At 50.8% G+C, this 20,333-nt stretch overlaps 1 protein-coding gene across 1 annotated transcript in view; it reads left to right on the forward strand.

Annotated features, from left to right (window-relative positions):
* Window positions 1-16,974, forward strand: part of EPHA2 (EPH receptor A2) — a 33,524-nt gene extending 16,550 nt beyond the window's left edge. Inside the window, exons 4-17 of the mRNA XM_049771968.1 lie at window positions 1,708-1,863; window positions 1,954-2,286; window positions 3,644-3,759; window positions 4,325-4,478; window positions 4,956-5,055; window positions 5,454-5,509; window positions 5,720-5,845; window positions 5,939-6,124; window positions 6,244-6,305; window positions 6,924-7,133; window positions 7,500-7,649; window positions 9,092-9,285; window positions 9,791-9,946; window positions 16,221-16,974. Coding sequence (XP_049627925.1) covers window positions 1,708-1,863; window positions 1,954-2,286; window positions 3,644-3,759; window positions 4,325-4,478; window positions 4,956-5,055; window positions 5,454-5,509; window positions 5,720-5,845; window positions 5,939-6,124; window positions 6,244-6,305; window positions 6,924-7,133; window positions 7,500-7,649; window positions 9,092-9,285; window positions 9,791-9,946; window positions 16,221-16,326 — 2,105 coding nt within the window. The 3' untranslated portion in view covers window positions 16,327-16,974. The remainder of the gene's footprint in view (window positions 1-1,707; window positions 1,864-1,953; window positions 2,287-3,643; window positions 3,760-4,324; window positions 4,479-4,955; window positions 5,056-5,453; window positions 5,510-5,719; window positions 5,846-5,938; window positions 6,125-6,243; window positions 6,306-6,923; window positions 7,134-7,499; window positions 7,650-9,091; window positions 9,286-9,790; window positions 9,947-16,220) is intronic.
* The last annotated feature ends 3,359 nt before the right edge of the window (window positions 16,975-20,333 follow it).

The raw sequence follows: 20,333 nt of genomic DNA on the forward strand, positions 1-20,333 counted from the left end.
TTAGGGGGAAACACAGTCTAATGCTTCATTTGGGGCCATAGTCAGTGGTGTTCAGGCATCAATTCTGGTGGTGGTACTAGGAATCAGCTACTTGCAACACAAACTCCTTAAGCTCTGTGCTGTCTCTAACTTTTTCCATGAATTTTGACAGTGCCATTCTTACCAACATAAACTTTTTTGGTTTTCGTTTATGGGCCATTCCTGGTGGTGTTCAGGAATTATTCCTGACTCTGCACTCAGGAATCACTCCTGGCAGGCTCAAACCTAAATAGGCTGTATGCAAAGTAAGTGCCATACCTGCTGTGCTATTGCTCCGGCCCCCATATGAACTTTTCTGGGGGTTATTGGGGGAGATGTGTCTCTTATTTTTCTGGTTTATTTTTGGCCACACCCACCAGCTCAGTGCTTGGGATCACCCCAGTGATGCTTGGAAAACATGTGACATCAGGGATTGATGGACCTTCTGCAGGCAGTCTGAGCTCCAGTCCTTTCCCCTCTCTTCCTTGCCTCAAAGGGTCTCTGTTGTCCTGGAGAAAGTGCCAGTCCCTTGCTCTTGTCATTTAAGGCTTTTAATATAGTCTCTTGCTGCTTTTCCCTCACCCTTTATCCTTTCTCTACTGAATTCCTATTCCATCACTAAGCCCCAGCTGGAATAGCCTCCCCATGATTCCTTATCCTTTTAGACAGAGTGATCTCTGCCTCCATAGCTCTTTGTCCACCACTTTGTGATAGTTGTTATCATATACACTCTGAGTTTCAGGGCTCTGTCTCATCTCTGGGTACATGCTGAGTATAGGGCCTAACACAGAGCAGAGAACCACTGTGTGTGTTTGATGAATGTGGTATTGTGGTTGGAAGTGTCTTAGGGCCCCTATCTTCACTAATTGGGAATCAGATTGTAAAAGAGGTCCAGAGAATGTCACCCCAACTTGCAGCTGTCCATAGTGAGCCTCATGTCTGGGTATCTTCCGGGAACTGTGCAGCCAGGAAGGCTCTTTGGGTAGGGGCAACAGAAGGCTATGGGAGGAAGAAGCTTCTGGAGTGAGGTGGCTGAGGTCCTGTCTGGTCCAGCCAGGAGAGGACCTGCTGGTGGTGGGGCAGGAAGAATGACTTCCTGGCCAGCCTTGAGCATGGCGGAAATGAATGGGGCCTGTGAGCAGATCCTGAGAAAATTCTGGGATGTGGCCTTTCCTGCGCTTTGCTTGGCCGGCCCCCAGACAGGAAGGCTTGGGGTGTGCGGAGCACCTGCAGGGTGGTATCCTGAGCTGATTGCTCGGGATTGCTGATATAGTCAGTAAACATGCAGGGTGAAGAAGAGATGGCTACTATGCGGGTGACCCGTAGCCTCCTGGGGGTGGCAGGAGTAATGCAGCCTCTTGTACAAATGGAAGATGCTAATTTAATCCAACAGCACCCTGTAGCCAGTGTCTTGCAGGTGTGAGCCAGGGTTTTTCGGAAGCTGTGTGCTTGCTGTGGACCTTGAACAGCAGGCTCAGGGTGTGGGCATCTTGGGAGGATCCTTGGGGAGTGATGCAAACTCTGGAGCACATGGGTGAGGTTCTTCCTGGAGCTACCTGTTCACAAGGTGAGCAGGTGCCTGTCTTGTGCTTTGTCATGGAAAGATGTTTCCCTGATAAGAAACAAGAGCTTATGTAGGGTTAACACTAACAACCCTGTTGACCTGATGTTGGTCCCTGTGCCCACCAGCTTGTGTCCCTGGATCTTTCAAGTCCGAAGTATCCGAGAGCCTCTGCATGCCATGTCCCGCACACACTCTGCCATCTGACGAGGGGGCCACCCACTGCGAATGCGAGGAAGGCTACTTCCGGGCACCCCATGACCCACTGGCCATGCCCTGTACCCGTGAGTTTCATAATGAGTGGGGATGGGAAGGGGAACCTGATAGGGGCTGTTTCTGGCTGAGCTGGGGCCTAAACTCTGATCTCTGTGCAGGCCCGCCCACTGCCCCCCATTACCTCACCGCCTTGGGCATGGGGGCCAAAGTGGAGCTGCGCTGGACACCGCCCCAGGACACCGGAGGCCGGGAGGACATCACCTACACCGTTACCTGTGAGCAGTGCTGGCCTGAGTCAGGCGAGTGTGGACCCTGTGAGACCAGTGTGCGTTACTCAGAGTCACCATTAGGCCTGACCCGCACCAGTGTGACCGTCAGTGACCTGAAGCCTCACATGAATTATACCTTCGCCGTCGAGGCCCGTAATGGCGTCTCAGGCCTGGTGAGCAGCCGCAGCTTCCGCACAGCCAGTGTCAGCATCAACCAGACAGGTGAGGGGCTGGCTTCTGTGATGAGGGGAGATGTGGGTAGTTGGCTTCAGGACAATGGATGCTAGGGGATTGGCTCTGTGTAGAGATTCAATGAAGAGTGATTAAAAGCATAGTCTTGAGGGCAGAGCCTTAATATAGTGGGTAGGACACTTGCCCTGCACACAATTGACTCAGGTTCTGTCCTCTGCTCCCCATAGGGTCCCCCGAACACTTCCAGGAGGGATCCCTGAGTGTAGAGTCAGGAGTCCGCCTTGAGCACTGTCAGTTGTGGTCCAAAATTTCAGTTAATTCCAGTTTGATTTCTCAAACCACATTTGGTCCCCGAAAAGTATAGTATTGAGTGACTTCTTAGCACAGTCACCACAGCAAGTTACTTAATGTTTCCTCACTTGTAAAATGGACATAATAATAGGGCTTGGAGCTGGAGAGAGATGTCACAGCGGCAGGGCGGTTTTCTTACACGTAGTGACCCAGGACAAATCAGTGTTCGAGCCCCAGCATCCCATATGGTCCTCCAGGAGCGATTTCTGAGAGTAGAGCCAGGAGTAACCTCTGAGCACTTCCAAGTGTGGCCCAAAAATCAAATAATAATAATAATAATAATGACTATTGTGAGAACTTAATAAATGATTATATGTAAGACCCTTAAACAGTGATTCATCAAAAAATATATAGCAAGAGTCAGCTATTTTTTGTCTATATATCTGTGTGTGTTTTTTGGCTTTTGGGCCATACCTGGCAGTGCTCAGCTGCTCGGGGGACCATATAGGATTACTGGGAGTTGGACCCAGGACTTCCACATGTAAAGCATATATTGCAGCCCTTTATATGAGGGAAGGTGATGGTGAGCTACACCCAGAGGTGCTCATGGGCTACACCTGGTTCTTTTGTTGTTGTTGTTGTTTTGGGCCACACCCAGTGATGCTTAGGAGTTACTCCTGGCTATGCACTCAGAAATCGCTGCGCCACTGCTCCGGCCCCAACAGTCCTATATTATTTTTAATGTTGATGTCACAGGTTGGAACTAACCTGGAGCTGGATTTTTTTTTTTTTTTTTTTGTTGGAGGAAGGGAAGCACACCTGGTGATGCTCCTAGGGGTTCTTTATTCGGGCTCAAGTACCACTCCTGGTGATGTTTGGGGGACCACATAGTGTTGGGGATCAAACCTGTGGTTCCTGCCTACAAAGCATGCACTGTAACCCTTTGAGCCATCTTCCTGCTCCCTAGAGCTCAGCACTCTAAAGTTGGAAGTTAAGAGTCCAAGATTAGGGTCTGAGAAGCTGGGCTACGAGTGGGCTTCACCTGTGTATGTAGTCTTGGCTATTCACGATCCTCCCTATTTACTGTCTTCCCCAGAGCCCCCCAAGGTAAAGCTAGAGGGCCGGAGCATCACCTCCCTGACCATCTCCTGGAGCATTCCCCTGCCACAGCAGAGCCGAGTGTGGAAGTATGAAGTCACCTACCGAAAGAAGGTAATTCTCAAGGGCCAGGGAAATAGTACAATGGGTAGGGTGCTTGCATTGTATGTGGCCAGTCCAAGTTAGATCCCTGTCACCCCATATGACCCCCTGAACTCTGCCAAGAGTAATTCCTGTACACAGAGCCAGGAGTAAGCCTCGAGCATGGCCAGGCATGGCCCAAACATCAAAACAAAAATAAAAAATGGTAACTCCCAATGGGGCCTAGCTGGTTCCCGCTATGCTGAAGAAGGTTCTACTATAGGAACTGGGTGCTGAGTGTTCCCCACAGCTGTCTGAACCAGCTGCACTCTGCAGATGGAGAAACTGAGCCTGGGGATCCATCAATTGCCCCTGTTGTATTACACAGAGGTGGGTGGGAGAAGAGATGCTGGCGTCTGGATTCCAGGTGTGGAGGATCAGACAGATGTGGGTTTGATCGCTGGGTTATACATTTACCGGCTCTCACCTGTCGCTGGTTGCTTCCCTTGTCTGAGTGGGTTTTGGTGGAGATGAGCTACCCTGCCAGGCAGTGCCCAGCTTTGTCCTCATTGTCTGCTCCTCTTGCTGGCTACCACAGGGGGACTCCAACAGCTACAATGTGCGGCGCACTGAGGACTTCTCTGTCATCCTGGATGACCTGGCTCCGGACACTACCTACCTGGTGCAGGTGCAGGCACTGACGCAGGAAGGCCAGGGTGCTGGCAGCAAAGTGCATGAGTTCCAGACACTGTGTGAGTTGGGGCGTAGTCTGGGGTGGGGGTGGGGGGGTGTCGCGGGCCAGGGACCTGAAACAATGCTGAAGGATCCTGGAAAAGGAAACACATTCAAGAACTTAGACATGCTCCATCCTGCTTATCCAGGATCTGGGCAATCCTTGAGTAGGGGGCACAGTGGGGAACCAACCCAAGCCTGGAAGAGGGTGGGTTTGAGGGCTGGATGCTGAGAACTAGACATGTGTTGAGGAGGGCTTTGGGACATGGGCTTTGGCATTAGCAGATTGGGCTCAAATCTTGCATGTTGGAGAGCAGGGATTAGAACTCCCTGCTGCAGGGTTGATCTCTCTATTCCCTGGGGAAGACCCTGCTGACCATCTAAGATGGGATGCCAGTGTTGGCACTTATCACGTGGACCTTGGTACCACAAGGGCCATCTCTGATCTTGTCTGAGTCATGAAGGCTTTCTTGTTCATCACTGGGTTTCTCTGATAGCCACGGAAGGAAATGGAAACATGGCAGTGATCAGTGGTGTGGCTGTTGGCATCCTCCTCCTGCTATTGCTGGCAGGAATCGGCTTCTTCATCTACCGCAGGTTGGTAGGCGTCCCTCCCCTCAGAGTTTAGATGGGGCACAGAGGAGTTGGGTGCCCAAAGCTGGAAAGCACCAAGCCCGACCTGCCTTGGGGAATGCGAGTTCGGGTTACCCCTTCCCTTAGTGTTGATGGTGCGTCACTGTATCTCACTTCCTCTGGGCACATGGCAGGAAGCATGGGGGTGCTCTGAGGAAAGCCCTTGTCAGGGCCATCTGGGGGTCATTACAGGGTGTCAAAAGGTGAGGATTGAGTCCTGCGAAGTCATTTCCCCTCCACCCTTCCTCAGCTTTCCCTATGCTCTCTGCCCAATGAGCAGAGCTCTGAGCACTCTGAGGGGACCCCAAAGGGTTCAGGAGACTCCCTGCAGCATGTAATATAACCTTATGTGTTTTTTCCAGGAGGAAGAGCCTGCGAGCCCGCCAGTCCTCGGAGGATGTCTACTTCTCTCAGTCTGGTGAGGAGCCCCTGTCCCTGCAGCAAAGAGGGGGACGTGCAATATACCCCCAGAGTTTGAGGGGTGGGGCCCAGGGCTTCGTCCAATACCCCCACACCCAGTGCAAGTCTCCAGAGATTCCGGTCACAGCTGTCCCCTGCCTATGGACACCCCATCCCCAGGCCCCTCATCCCCAAGCTGTCCTTGAGTCTCCTTTCCTCTCCACTACAGAACAACTAAAGCCTCTGAAGACGTATGTGGACCCCCACACCTACGAGGACCCCAACCAGGCTGTGCTCAAGTTCACCACAGAGATCCACCCATCCTGTGTCACTCGGCAGAAGGTGATCGGTGCAGGTAAGGAGGCAACTCTGTGAGGACTGGGTAGGTGCGGAGGCCATGAGCTTTTGGGTGACCCAGGAACGCCCTCCCTCCTCTTGCTGCCCACAGGAGAGTTTGGGGAGGTGTACAAGGGCACGCTGAAGGCATCAGGAAAGAAGGAGGTACCCGTAGCCATCAAGACGCTGAAGGCCGGCTACACGGAGAAGCAGCGAGTGGACTTCCTCAGCGAGGCCTCCATCATGGGCCAGTTCAGCCACCATAACATCATCCGCCTGGAGGGCGTCGTCTCCAAATGTGAGGCTTGGCTCCTCTTCTCACCCTTTGTGTGGAAAGGGGGAGGTTGTTACCCAATGGGGCTCTGTCCATCAACCCCACACTGTGACTCTCCTCTAATCCCTGTGCCATTCCCGCAGACAAGCCTATGATGATTATCACGGAATACATGGAGAATGGGGCACTGGACAAGTACCTCCGGGTAAGGAGGTGGGGGGGAAGGGATGCAAAGATATCTATAGGGATAGGGCAGTTGTACCTGGCCTATTTGGGCTCAATCCCTGGTGAGCCCTAGCAGGAGTGATCCTAGATCAAAGAATCAGGAATAAACTTTGAGTAGGACTAGAGGGATGGTAGGGTGTTTGCCTTGCATGCTAGAAGAACCTGGGTTCGATTCCCAGCATCTTATATAGTCCCTGCCAGGAGTGATTTCTGAGTGCAGAGCCAGTAGTAGCTCCTGAGCACTGCTAAGTGTGTCCCCCAAACCATAAAATAAAATAGTATACCCCAGTATGGCTGAATGTGGCTCAAAGTCCCTTGTGTCCCTCCCCAAAAATAGAGGAGCAGAGGTAAGGGGACTGGAGAGATAGTACAAATGTTGGTCTTGGATGTGGCCAAGTTCAGGTTTAATCTTCAACACTCTACATGGTCCCCTATACCCCATCAGGAGTGATTCCTGAACCCAGAGCTAGAAGTAAGCCTTGAGCATAGCTGGGTGTCGTTCAAAACCCAAAATTTTTCCAAAGGGAGGAATGGCCAGTATGCCCATGGGTACCCTGGTGGCTTGGTGGCTGGTATCTGAGGGTCTGTGCTCCAGCAGGAGAAGGATGGAGAGTTCAGCGTGCTGCAGCTGGTGGGCATGCTGCGAGGTATCGCGGCGGGCATGAAGTATTTGGCCAACATGAACTACGTGCACCGAGACCTGGCCGCCCGCAACATTCTGGTCAACAGCAACCTGGTGTGCAAAGTGTCAGACTTCGGGCTGTCTCGAGTGCTGGAGGATGATCCAGAGGCCACCTACACCACCAGTGTGAGTGCCGGAGCTGCCACTGCCCAGGGCAGGGGACTTGGGGGTGACCTGGCCCATGTCCACCTTTGGGAGACAAAAGTCACCTGAAGGTGGGGCCGGAGCAGTGGTTCAAGCAGTAGGGCATCTGCATTGCATGCGCTAACCTAGGACAGACCGTGGTTTGATCTCCCAGCATCCCATATGGTCCCCCAAGCCAGGAGTGATTTCTGAGTGCATAGCCAGGAGTAACCCCTGAGCATCACTGGGTGTGGCCAAAAAAAAAACCCAAAAAAACAAAAAAAAGTCACCTGAGCGAACATGTTGGGAAGCTCTGGAATCCATAGTAGAGGGGACAGCCCTTGATGACTGGGCCTGTGTCCTCTGTAGGGTGGCAAGATCCCAATCCGATGGACAGCTCCGGAGGCCATTTCCTACCGCAAGTTCACCTCGGCCAGTGACGTGTGGAGCTATGGCATCGTCATGTGGGAGGTGATGACCTACGGCGAACGACCCTACTGGGAGCTGTCGAACCATGAGGTGGGTCCCCCCTGGAGGTGACATCTCTTTCCCACACGCTCTCATGCCATGCTGTGCAGAGAAGAGTTTGAGAATGCTAAGTTTCCTCTGGAACCACCATTTGGTGGTGCAGCACAATTCGTTCATTTGCTGAGTAACTTCGAGGGGCTGGACCTTGTGCTTCTCCAGGTCTAGTATCAGCTGTTGACAGCTGAGGGACGATAAGGAACTGTTGCATGTGCACCAGTGTGTGCTCATGTTGGCGTATATATGCATGCAGAGACGTGTGTGTATGTTCACATTGTGTGTGTTTGCATGTCTGGTGTCACGTGCAGCACCAAAGAAAGCCTGGAATGGCTCTGCTGGAGGTCATGCATCTGCAAACTACACAGTAGCTTAACGAGATGAAGACAAAGAGAAGTGTGTGCTATCCAAGAGCTTCTTAAGCTCTGTCCTTTGAGACTCCTTTTATTTTTAGTTAGTTATTTGTTTATTTTGGTTTGGGAGCCAGACCCAGGGATGATGAAGGCTTATTCCTGACTCTGTGCTCTGCAATCACTCCTGATGGGTCTCAGGGGACCATATAGAGTACTGGGGCTCAAATCCTGGGTAGCCCTGCACAAAGCAAGCACCTACCTATTGTACTATCTCTAGCCCCTCAAGATACCTTTTTGCATGACATGCCACATAGATAAGCACGGCAAGAAATACTTTGGATTCACAACATGATTGATTAGAGTTTTCTTTGCTTGTGGTGTGTTGAGAAAGAAACCTTTTGCTCTTGCCAGATTTTTGTGACCCCCCCATATTCATTCAGATACATGGCCTCATATGGAGTGGTGACCCACAATTTCGGAAAGTTGGCTTTAGCCAAAGGGCACTGCCTGTGTAGATCAGACTTAGTGTTCTGTTCCCATTCCCTCACTGGAGTGATGGGGGTTGGTTGAGGCCTCTGGTACAGTCATGGGAGCTTTCTGCTTTGCTTGTTCAGTTAAATATGGTAGATTTTTTCCCTGTTTCTGACAAAGGGGCAATAGGACAAATAAATTTGGGATCCTCTGGACTAGGGGGAGGCTGTTATCAGCACACATGGTATGGATATTGCCTGGGGTACCCTTTGGGGGTACTTGGAATTCAGAGTGAGCCCCATAGCACCTCTTTCTAATGAGGTTCTAAAGGTTTATATCCAGCAGAAGAAAGGAGGCCCATGAGTCAGAGATGTTCAAAGGGCTGGAGCACATACTTTGCATGAAGGAAACCTAGGTTAGTCCCTAGCATCACATAGTCCACCATTAGAAGTGACCCCTCCCAAGTCTTGAAGAAACTCATCTCCCCTATCTCTGGGTCTCTTCTGCCCAGTACATGTTTTCTGAGGGACCTGCACAAAATTGGGGGCTATCACAGTTGCCTTCTCCTATACTCCTTCCTCGGAAGGCTTGCTCACCCAGCCCCTCAATCTCCAGGTGATGAAAGCCATCAACGACGGCTTCCGGCTCCCTACACCCATGGACTGCCCCTCTGCCATCTACCAGCTCATGATGCAGTGCTGGCAGCAAGAGCGCTCCCGGCGCCCCAAGTTTGCCGACATCGTCAGCATTCTTGACAAGCTCATCCGAGCCCCTGACTCCCTCAAGACCCTGGCTGACTTTGACCCCCGGTGAGCGCCATGTTCTCTAGCCAAGGCAGTTCCCATAATTCTGAGATTCTTCAACTTGTGACTAGCCAGAGAGAGCTGGGGAGGGAAGGGAAGTTGAAGACGTGCAGCGGGGGACTCGGAACTACTAAGCAGCTGCCCAATGGGAAGTGGGTGGAGCACTGCACTTGGCAACGCCCATGTTTGAGCACATTCCAGCAGCCTGCAAGACAGCCCCAGAGTGATGCCCCTTGGGTAGATCAGGAAACTGAGCCAGAGCACCATCAGGGTCTGAAGGGCTTGGTAGGTGACCAGGTGGGAATTGTGATCTTGGGAGCAGCTATATGTAGTTAAAACCACTGAGTTTTTATAGTGGACATGCCCACTTGTCTCCCTGAATCCTGCCAGGTGTAGTTTTTCATTGTTCAGAGGAGGAAACTGAGGCACAGAGCAAGGGAACATTGTCCAGGAGAGGGAATCTGCCTTTTGGTGCTACAGCTCCTTATCGTGGGTGGTGGTTCTGTTGTAGGGTATCCATCCGGCTGCCCAGCACCAGCGGCTCAGAGGGGGTGCCTTTCCGCACTGTGTCCGAGTGGCTGGAGTCCATCAAGATGCAGCAGTACACGGAACACTTCCTGGCAGCTGGCTACACAGCTATTGAGAAGGTGGTGCAGATGACCAACGAGTAAGTTGTCAAGCCTATGCCCGCTTCCCCCCTCTACGGTATCTCCCCTTCTCTTGGCACCCTCCTTTTCTCTTCCTCTCTCAGGGAGAGAGACTTTGCAGGAAGGGCAGAACCAGGCTGGCAGCCAGCAATTCTGCACGCCCGCTCTTGGCTCCCTCTTCTTCCTGCATCTTTTTCCAGAGTGGGAAAATAATAGCAATTGTAATAACAGTAGCATTTCTCAAGGGCCTCTTTATGTGCCAGCTTTGGGTTTGGGCACTTTGGATCAATCTCAGGATAACTTGTTGGGGGGGGCCTGTCTGTTTCTAATGCACAGGTGGAAAGCCAGTATAGAGACATACACGGACCTGTTCAGGGTTCCACAGTCAGTAGGGCAGAGTCAGTTTGCAGTTGTAAACAGCCAACGTCTGGAGCATTAGGGCTATTGATGGAGAATTTGAGGCTCTGACAGATGATATTGTGGTGATTCCAGATCACAGAGCTCCTGGCTGTCTCTGGGGATGGGACAACTTCCTTTCACTTCCCTTCATAGCCATTGCCTGGCTGGATTCTCTTTGAGACTTGTGAATAGAAACTATTGATACTTTTCCATTGAACAATTGGGGGAAACTGAGGCTGAGAAGTTGCATAGCTTTCTCCAAGGTACCACAACACATTCAGGGTCACCTCTCTAGGATGTCAGGAAGAAATGGGCACTTTGAATCAACTTGAACCACCTGGCTATTCTACAGAAGTAAGGACACTCCATGCCAAGTACTTATCCCAATGGCCTAGCCTGATGTAAAGGACCAATTACCCCATTCCCTGGGTTCAGAGGATGCCTTGGTTGCCTGCTAGAAGCTCTTCTATCCAGCATGAGGGCCCTTTTCCAGCAAGACCTTGACCCTACACCTCTTCCCACCCTGGGGATAGGGTGTGGGGAGCATTATCCTCTTAGCCTTTTGTGCCTCTAAAAATAATGTTGGTCCCATGTCCCATCTGGGACAGAGTCCAAGGTCATTGTAGCAAAAGGCCTGGGGCTGATGGTTCTGGGAACCATAGGGAGGAGATGAGCCAGGCCTCCGGCTGTTCTGGGTCCCAGAAGTTCTGGGATTTGGGTCTGTGTCTGATGTCCTGAAAATCCGTGGCTGGAATTTGGAGGCCTCACAAGCCCTCATCCATCCCAAGTCAATGCCAGGAAGGGAGTCAGGCTAGGGATAGAGCTGGCCAGAGGGAGGCATGGAGCTGTGGGAAGAGGGAATCCTGCAAAACTTTTGTTGCCAAAAGGGACCAAGAGTCTTGGACTCAGCTGCCACCCCCCACTGTTGCTCTTTCCCAGCAGGGGAACTCCATCCTGTAGCCTGAGTTTCCTTTACCCAGTGTGAGGATTGTAAGTGACAACCTGATTCACAGTAGTCTTCCTCTTCCTCCTTCCCTCCCTGCTTTCCACCTGCACCAAGCCAGAGGGTGTGGTATCATCTAGGGTACCTGAGCTCCTCCTTCCTTTTTCTGGGACCATGAAATAGCCACCTCTGCCTGTTCTCCTACCGAGAACAGTGAACCTTCTCAGACTGAGCAGAACTGAGCTCAGGGGAGTGCTCGCAGGAAGCACATGTTCTGAGAAATGTCCCAAAATAGACCGGGGTGCTCCTTGGCTAATTCCTTTCCCACGGACAGAGATAGGAGCTGTCCTTGACGGATGGAGGCTGTGTGTGTGTGTGTGTGTGTGTGTGTGTGTGTGTGCTTGTGTGTTATACTTTGAAAAAGTCTAGATAAAGGCAGGAAATCATTCCACACTCCTTCCCTCCTGCCCATTGGTGCTCTAAGCCCGAGACCCATGACTCACCCCAAACGCTGCCTCCTTAGCTCTCTCTTTTCAAATAAAGGGGATCTCTGAGCAGGCTTCCAGCCTGCAGGCTGTGTCTACACATGCTGTGAGCCCTGATGAGAGGCACTGAGAATTCAGCTTGGTCAGAATGGGATTGGGGTTTAGACCTCCATCCTCTACTTCACCCCCATAGATTCCCTGCTTCCAAGATTCTGCTGTTGACAGCCTTTCAGACTGAGTTGTCAACCAGTTATTTTTATCTTACAATTTTATTCTTGTTTGTTTGTTCGTTTGTTTTGTTTTGGGGCTATATCTGGTGATAGTGAGGGGTTACTCCTGGCTCTGCACTCATTAATTACTGCTGATGATGCTCAGGGATTAATAGGATGCTAGGGATTGAATTTGGGTCAGTTGCATGCAAGGCAAGTATCCTACCTGCTGTACTCTCTAGCCTCTCACCAGATTATTTTGTTGATTTTTTTTTTTTATTGGTTTGGTTTTGTTTTCTTTTTGGGAGGCTCCATCATTATTCTAAGCCAACCTGGCTGGTAGTTTTTGTTTTGTTTGTTTGTTTTGGCCATACCCAGCTGCACTCAGGAGTTACTCCTGGCTCTGCACTCAGAATTCGTTCCTGGCAGGCTCAGGGGATCATATGGGAGGACAGGAATCGAACCCAGGTCCGTCCTGGGTTGGCTGCATACTAGGCAAACGCCTTACCACTATACAATCTCTCCAGCCTCATGGCTGGTGTTTTAATGCACAACTGGAGGATGGGATAGTGCTCGAACCCTGTGATGCTGGGAAGAGATTGAACCTAGCACCTCTCTCTTGCTAGGCAAGTGCTGTGCCACTGGGGCCAGGTTCTTGGCCTTCCAAATGTTTTTGGCTGATGGAAGTGGTGGATGCCACCCCCTCATCCTGCAAAAAATGCCTGGCCCAATCAGAAGCCTGGCTGATATCTGAAGCTACCACATGAGTTTCTATGAGGCAGTTTGGGGGCAGGTTCATGAATCTTTAGATCTTGCCAGCCTCAGCAGAGGCTCAGTGTGGGTAGAGTCCTGACTCTTGGGAGCTGTTCTTCACTTACTGGCTCTGGTCTAGAGCAGGTACTCATGGTAGGTGTTCACAGAGGATTCATCAGGGCTCCCTCACTTATTCTCAGGCAGCTTGACTAGTGCATCTCTCTGTTCCTGTTGAGGGCAGTGGATGGGATGGCGGATGGCTGCCAGCTCCCCAGGGGGAAGCAGGAACTGAGACTAGGGCAGGAGCAATCCTGGCATAGGCCATAGGGGGCCTATATATCCCAGTATATAAATATATATATATATACAACTCAGTGTATCTTTGTACTTAAGAAATGAAGTCGGGACCAGGGAGATGGCACAGAGGACTCGCTGCTATGCTTTTTTTTTTTTGATTTTGGGCTACACCCCGTGGTGCTCAGAACTCACTCCTCACTTTGTGCTTGGTGGCCATATGGAATCTCAGGGCTTGAACCCTTAGCCATGTGTCAGGGAAGCACCATACTCACTATAATATCTCTGGCTCTTTGATGGTCTGCTTTGCATGGAGAAAGTCTGGGACTGATTTCTGGCACCATGTGATTCCTCAATTCCTCGTGGGAGTGACCCTCCCAAGAACCATTGAACTAGGAGTTGTCCCTGACCAGTGCTGGGAATGATCTTAAAGGCAACAAAAGAAAAATAAATGGAAAAAGCACCTGGGCAGGTGACACAGGAACATTTCATCAAAGAAACCAATGTGGGGACCAGAGAGATAGCACAATGGTAGGGCGTTTGTTTGCCTTGCATGCAACCGATGGTCCCCTGTGCCTGCCAGGGGTAATTTCAGATAGCAGAGCCAGGAGTAACTGCTGAGTGCCGCTGGGTGTGACCCCAAAAAAACCAACCAAACAAACAAACAAAAAAAAAAAAAAAAAGGAAAGAAACCAAATTGGGGCTTGAGCAATAGTACAATGGGCCTCGCATTTGCCTTGTACAAAGCTGATCTGAGTTTGATCCCCACATCCCATATTGTTCTCTGAGTACAGCCAGTAGTAACTCCGGAGTGCAAAGCCCCTGAGCACTGCTGGATGTAGCCCCCAAAACCAAACGAATACCCTCCCTCACAAAAAATACTAACAACGAAGAAACCAAGGCCCCAACCCAGGGAGATACTCCCACAGCTTTGAGATCATGGAAAAGAGCAATCAATCTCTTGCCTCCCACAGTGCAGGAACAATCTCACCTGGCAGCTTGTCAGATTATCCACAATGGTCTGGGAGAGTTTTGAGGGCCTAGGGAATGGCTCAGAGTCTACTAGGCATTCATTCACTCCTCCATTTATTCACTCATTCAGTAGACAGGCCTTGAGGACCTACTGTGTGCCGGAGAGAGAGAGAGAAAGAGAGGAGAGAGAGAGAGAGAGAGAGAGAGAGGAGGAGAGAGAGAGAGAGGAGAGAGAGAGAGAGAGAGAGAGAGAGAGAGAGAGAGAGAGAGAGAGAGGAGAGAGAGAGAGAGAGAGAAGAGAGAGAGAGAGAGAGAGATCCCATAGAGCACACACTCCTGGCCCACCTTCAGCTTGTCCTGGAATTGGGCCTTTTGTGTCCCGGTGGTCCAGGTAGCTGTGGGATAGCCCCACATAGACCTCCAGGTGACTGGAGAACAGTGCTTCTTTCTCCACATCCCCAACTCAGAGACAGGAAGTTCTTCCAGATGTCTGACCTCTGCCTTTCCTGCTGCTAAGGAGCTGCAGCCCCACCCTGGACACCTGGGGGCTGCCTTCCCTGCTTAGCCCTTCTCAGGGCTCCCCTGCCTGTGGGAAAGTCATGGCTCCGGAATTGTGAGGCAGAACTCTGCACCGTATAATTAGCTCCCTTTACAGCCAGGAGACGGCCCATAAAAACCTGGGTGTTTTCTTGGGTTTGAGCTGGTGGGTGAGGACCGTGAAGGAGAAAACTCCCAGAGTGAGCAATAAACAATAAACGTCCCGCCCCAGGGCTCCCGGGAGCATAAGTGGTTTTATGAGAGGATAGAGGGGCATGGGCAAGGGGAGGCAGGGAGGGCTCCTGGGCACCTCTTTTTATCTGCTGCATTTTCTGGGGATTCCACTCTCCATTTGGGCCTTGGAATCCCACTTTGCAGGTCAGGTAAAGGAGGTTTCCTCAAGGGAAAGCCTTGGATATTGAGTCAGCTGACAGGGTGAGCCATGAGCCCCTTCCATTAGAAACCAGCATTATCTGTGGGGCCGGAGAGATAGCACAGTGGTAGGGCATTTACCTTGCACGCAGCTAACCTGGGACGGACCCAGATATGATCCCCAACACCCCATATGGTCCCCCATGCCTGCTAGGAGTGTGGTTTTTTTTTTGGTCTTTGGGTCACACCTGGCAGCACTCAGGGGTTACTCCTGTCTCTATGCTCAGAAATCACTCCTGGCAGGCTCGGGGGACCATATGGGATGTCAGGATTTGAACCACCATCTTTCTGCAAGAAAAATACCTTACCTCCATGCTATCTCTCTGGCCCCACTAGAAGTGATTTCTGAGTGCAGAGCCAGGAGTAACCCCCTAAGTGCCACCAGGTATGGCCCCCCCCCAAAAAAAAACAAACAAAATAAAGTAAATCAGCAGAATCTTTAATGGTTGATCAGCAAGGATTTTCTGGAGACACTCAGTGGGCTGGAGCATGTACTTTGCATGCCAGAGCCCCAGCCACGTTCAATCTTTCGGACCACATGGTTTCTTTGGACACACTGGGTGCAAGCACCAAGCTGGGACTGGTTACCAAGCACACTTCTGGCCCCGAAACATCAAAGTGTTCCTGAGCCTCTCCTTAGTGAGCAAAAGGAATGGGGGTGAACTAAGGTGATGATGACAGGAGAGAGATGTTGGGTGGAGGTATCTGAGTAACTCCTCTGCACCCATGCCTCTGGAAATGGCGGTGATTTTGCTGCAGACATTAGGGATACACAGAGGGTTTGGGGACATGTGTCACAGCTGGTATATTTTCCAGCTCTTGTGCTTCCTAGTTGTGTGACCTTAGGCAAGTCACTTTGCCTCAGTGTTCTAATCTGCAGACTGGAGGTATGGAGGTATGGAACAATCAGAGCACCTGATTATTTATGTGCAGGGGCCAGAATGATGGTACAGGGCTAGAGTACTTGCAATGCACAAAAATGACCTTATTTTGACCCCAGGCATCCATATGGTCTCCCAAGTACTGCCAGATGTGACTCCTGAGTGCAGAGCCAGGAATAAGTCCTGAGCAGAGTGGGGGTACCCTCCACCACTACAAAAGACCGCAAAGATAATCATGTAGATCTGACTCCGTTGGCATAGCTGTCGCATTCCTACATGGTTGATGGCTTTCCAGATGTGGTTCTTTCTATGGAGCTTTTGTCCTGACAACCTCCTCTCCTCAGTGTCTTCTATTGGGTCTGAAGCTTGACTCTCCCTCTCTCCTACAGTGACATCAAGAGGATTGGGGTACGGCTGCCAGGCCACCAGAAACGCATCGCCTACAGCCTGCTGGGACTCAAGGACCAAGTGAACACAGTGGGGATCCCCATCTGAGCCCTGGCAAGGCTCAGGCAAGAATACTTGAAGAAGCAATGTGGCTTCCCTGCCCACTTTGTGCTGGGCTACCACCAGGGACCTTATTTATTTCTAGTTTTATTTTTATTGGTGCCACTCTGAGACCTCGACTGGGGCCTTGGACAATGCTTTGGCCTAAACTGAGATGTTTCAGGACCCTGGACTCAGGGCCTCTTCACCTACAAAGGACAGACAGCCAAGCACTTAATGGCACTGCCATATTCCCAGCAACACCTGGGGCAGGAGCTCCGCCAAGGCCTTCAGACATATTCGCCGGACATTTCCCAATGGACTTCCCCTTTGCCATCTTAGGAGAAGGGGATGTTAGTCTGTGGCCACATGAACAGGGTACCTCTTGCCTATCCCCCACCATCAGCGGACAGACAGCAAACTCAGCTGGGCGAAACCCAAAGTGGTTCCCTCATCATCTAGTGCCTTCCTTGGCCCCAGTGGGCCAAACTCTGGCTTCCCCAGGGCCTTTGCAGGATGCTTGGTTGTGTTGAGGTTTTTTTAAAAATATATATATTTTGTACTTTGTGGAGAGAATGTGTGTATGACATGGGGGCCCCCAGCAAGGGCTGGGGAACAGCCAAGGAAGGCCTGTATCAGACATTCCCGGGCTGGGGTTGGTGCTGGCAGGATTATTCTGTCTGTCCCTCAGCCCATCCAATTTCACCCCTTTAGACAGTGTTAATGACTTTGTTTTGTTGGGTTATTTTTTTTTTTTGGAACCTTAATTTTATTATTTTTTTATATTTATTGTTAGGAAATGACTTTTTTTCTGCTCTTAAAATAAAGTTGCAGATGGTTCAAACTGATCTTGGGCTCTTAATCTTTGGATGCGCTGTGGGGTGGAAGAGGTTTTGTGTGTCAGAAATGGGAGGTGGAGGAGTTTCCCCAACCCCCTGTGTTTATAAAGAGTTTCTTTTGCAAGAAACATGGCATGTAATCCTGGGAGTGGAGGTGGGTGGGAGGAAGGCAGGGGGACTGAAGAATGGGAGAGCCCCCCTCCATGCCAAGCCTGTTCATCACCTTTGATCTCCAGGCTGTGGGCAGCCTGTGGCCTCCTCCCACATGTTTCCACAGGGCTGTTGAAATATATTCTTCGATCATTTTGGTAGGGTTCTGAGGCTCCCCAAAGCTATGACAAGTTTTGGCTTGCTGGAGCCTTAGCACTCCAAGTTTTGTAGGTAATCCCATTTTACAGAAGAGGAAGACTAAGGCCAGGCCCAGAGACCAGGCTTGCCCAAGGCCACACAGCCAGTTAGAGGCAGAATTGGAAGCAGGGTGAGGAAGCCCGATTAGGTGTTTTTCTCACAGATGAGGAGACAATCTCAGAGATGTGCAGTGACTTGTCCTAAGTCACACAGCAGGAAGTCGCAGAGGCCTCAGGGAAGCCTGAGCCCAGACTTCAAACCCTGAGCCTTCTTCACTAATAGCAGGTTGCTGCTTTGCATGCCAGGGCTTGTCTCTGAGTGGGACTCAGGGAGGTGTCACACGCAGGTGGCCAGGTGAGCAGGGCTGATCTGGGGCACAGGAGAGGGCTTCCTGCAGCTGACTTAAGGGACAGCGAGGAACAATCCTCTCTGAGAATCGTGAGAGGGTGATGCAGGCAGGTCTGAGTATAGAGGCATGAAATTGTACGGTTGTGCAAGGGACCACAAGCAATTGGGTGTCATTAGGGCGTGATTGGTGCTGAAGAGGTTCCAGGGCATTTTAAGGCAGGGCCAGGAGAACGGATATTAAGTTTCAGGCAATGAGGAATCACTGAAGGTTGAAAGCAAGGTGCAGAGTAATTTTTTTTTGAGGTGGGACAGTGAGGAAGTCAGGATTTACTCCTGGTTCTGCATTCAGGGATCACTCCTGGCAGGGTTAGGGAGACCATATGCAGGACTTGAGACAAAATATGGTTTGGCTGTTAAAACAAAAACATGGTTTGGTTATGTACAAGGTAAGTGCCCTACCTGCTGTATTGTCTCGCCAGCTCCTGATTATATTTTTAAAGGGGTGCTCCTAAACAGTGCTTAGGGGGCCTAGGGACTGCTCTGGGCAATACTCAGCCATCAGCTAACTGGGCTATCATCTAAAAGTGTGGTGCTGGGGCCAGAGAGATAGCACAGCGGTATTTGTCTTGCAAGCAGCCGATCCAGGACCTAAGGTGGTTGGTTCGAATTCCAGCGTCCCATATGGTCCCCCTGTGCCTGCCAGGAGCTATTTCTGAGCAGATAGCCAGGAGTAACCCTTGAGCACCACCGGGTATGACCCAAAAACCAAAAAAATAAAAGTGTGGTGTCATACTTGGTCTTGTACAGGGCCTACCAGGGCTATGCTTGTAGTGTTGTAGTGTTATGAGGTTCAGGGGTTACACTCAGGTCTGATCCAGGCAAAGTTTGCACCCCTGATCAATGAGCTCCACTCCCAGAGGTAGGATTCTTATAAACAAAACAAGTTTCTGACAGGCCCAGAACTCACACCTCCTGACTCATAGCCTAGAGCTTGGGGTGGAAGGAGAGGAGGGCTCTGGTCAAATGGGGATGGTGATTGCCTGTCTTGTCAATTCAAGGTTGGTACTGGTGGGAGAGCCACTTCCTGCAGGGAGAAGTCAACTCTGAGTTTTAGCATTGCCCACCCCCATTAGGGACATAGGGCTAGGGAGGGTCAGAAGAGCAGAAACCCCCTCTCCAGAAGGAATCCTAGTATGCTGTGCAATTAGCCAGCAGGGCCTGGTGATAGAGCCATGCTTTTCTGCACTCATTCCTGTCCCAGACGGCCACTGAGGCTTCTGCATGAGTTCTAGTCACCACAGTTGCCAGGACTGTCAGTTCAACAGGAAGTTAGCCCAGGATCCTGCCGCAATCTGGAGGGGAGAGTCCCCTTGAGACTAGACCCTAGCCTCTCCCAAAGTGGGTCAGCCTCTCAATATCCTTACTACTATGGACACAACAAGTGGTCCAGCATCGGAGGAAAACTGCCCTCACCAGGCCCAAAGCATGTGAGATTGCATAGGCCTGTCTACTGTAGACAATCCCATGCTCAGAGGGTGGAGGGCAGCTGTGGGGACCTCACAGAGCCCACAATTGGAAAGAAGAAACCTGCAAATCAACTCAGTCCCTTAGGCTGGTATTTTCATATGGGATGCCAGGATTCGAACTACCGTCCTTCTGCATGCAAGGCAAATGCCCTGCCTCCATGCTATCTCTCTGGCCCCTGGGTTGGTATTTTCAAACTTTCCAGTCATGGCTTCCTCTGGCCTTGTTTACTTCCTATGGCCTCCCACTACTACCAGTTGGACCTTTAGTCTTGTGTCATGGTTCCCCATTTCCATGTTTAAGTGTAGCCCCTTGGAATGTTTTGAGGACCCATGAGGGTTCAGAGGTCTAAAATCACACACATACACACACACACACCCCACAGTACAATAAGCTCTTCTAGCCCCGTCTTTGTTTCTAAACTATTCTATCAAGAGAAGTAGGTTGCTCCTTAGAGAAATGACATGCTCTAGGGTTGAAGCTGGAACTATTCAAGATAGTTCTGGAGCATCTTAGAGAGCTGGAGTGGGAGGAAATACTAAAAAATAGAGATGGGAGTGGTCAAATATACTCAAGACCAACTAGAAAGCAATCCCGTTGGCCAAATCGAGATCAGATTGAGCAATAGGACATAACAGAACTGGATTATAGCCCAAAGTATCAAAAAAGTATACATGAAGGTCAGGGGTTAAGGCAGTTGCCTTCTATGTAACTGATCCTAGTACAGTCTCTGGTACCAACTATGGTTTCCTTACCACCTCCAAGTGGGACTCCTCAGCGTCACCAGGTGTGACTCCTAAATCTCAAAAACAAAAAAAAGTAACATGGGGCCTGAGTGGTGGCACAGCAGTAAGGCATTTGCCTTGCAACACTGCTGAACTAGGATGGACAGTGGTTCAAATCCCCCGGTGTCCCTTATGGTCCCCTGAGCCAGGAGCAATTTCTGAGTGCAGAGCC

This window comes from Suncus etruscus, chromosome 4, assembly GCF_024139225.1.
Source record: "Suncus etruscus isolate mSunEtr1 chromosome 4, mSunEtr1.pri.cur, whole genome shotgun sequence".
NCBI classification, from domain to species: Eukaryota; Metazoa; Chordata; class Mammalia; order Eulipotyphla; family Soricidae; genus Suncus; species Suncus etruscus.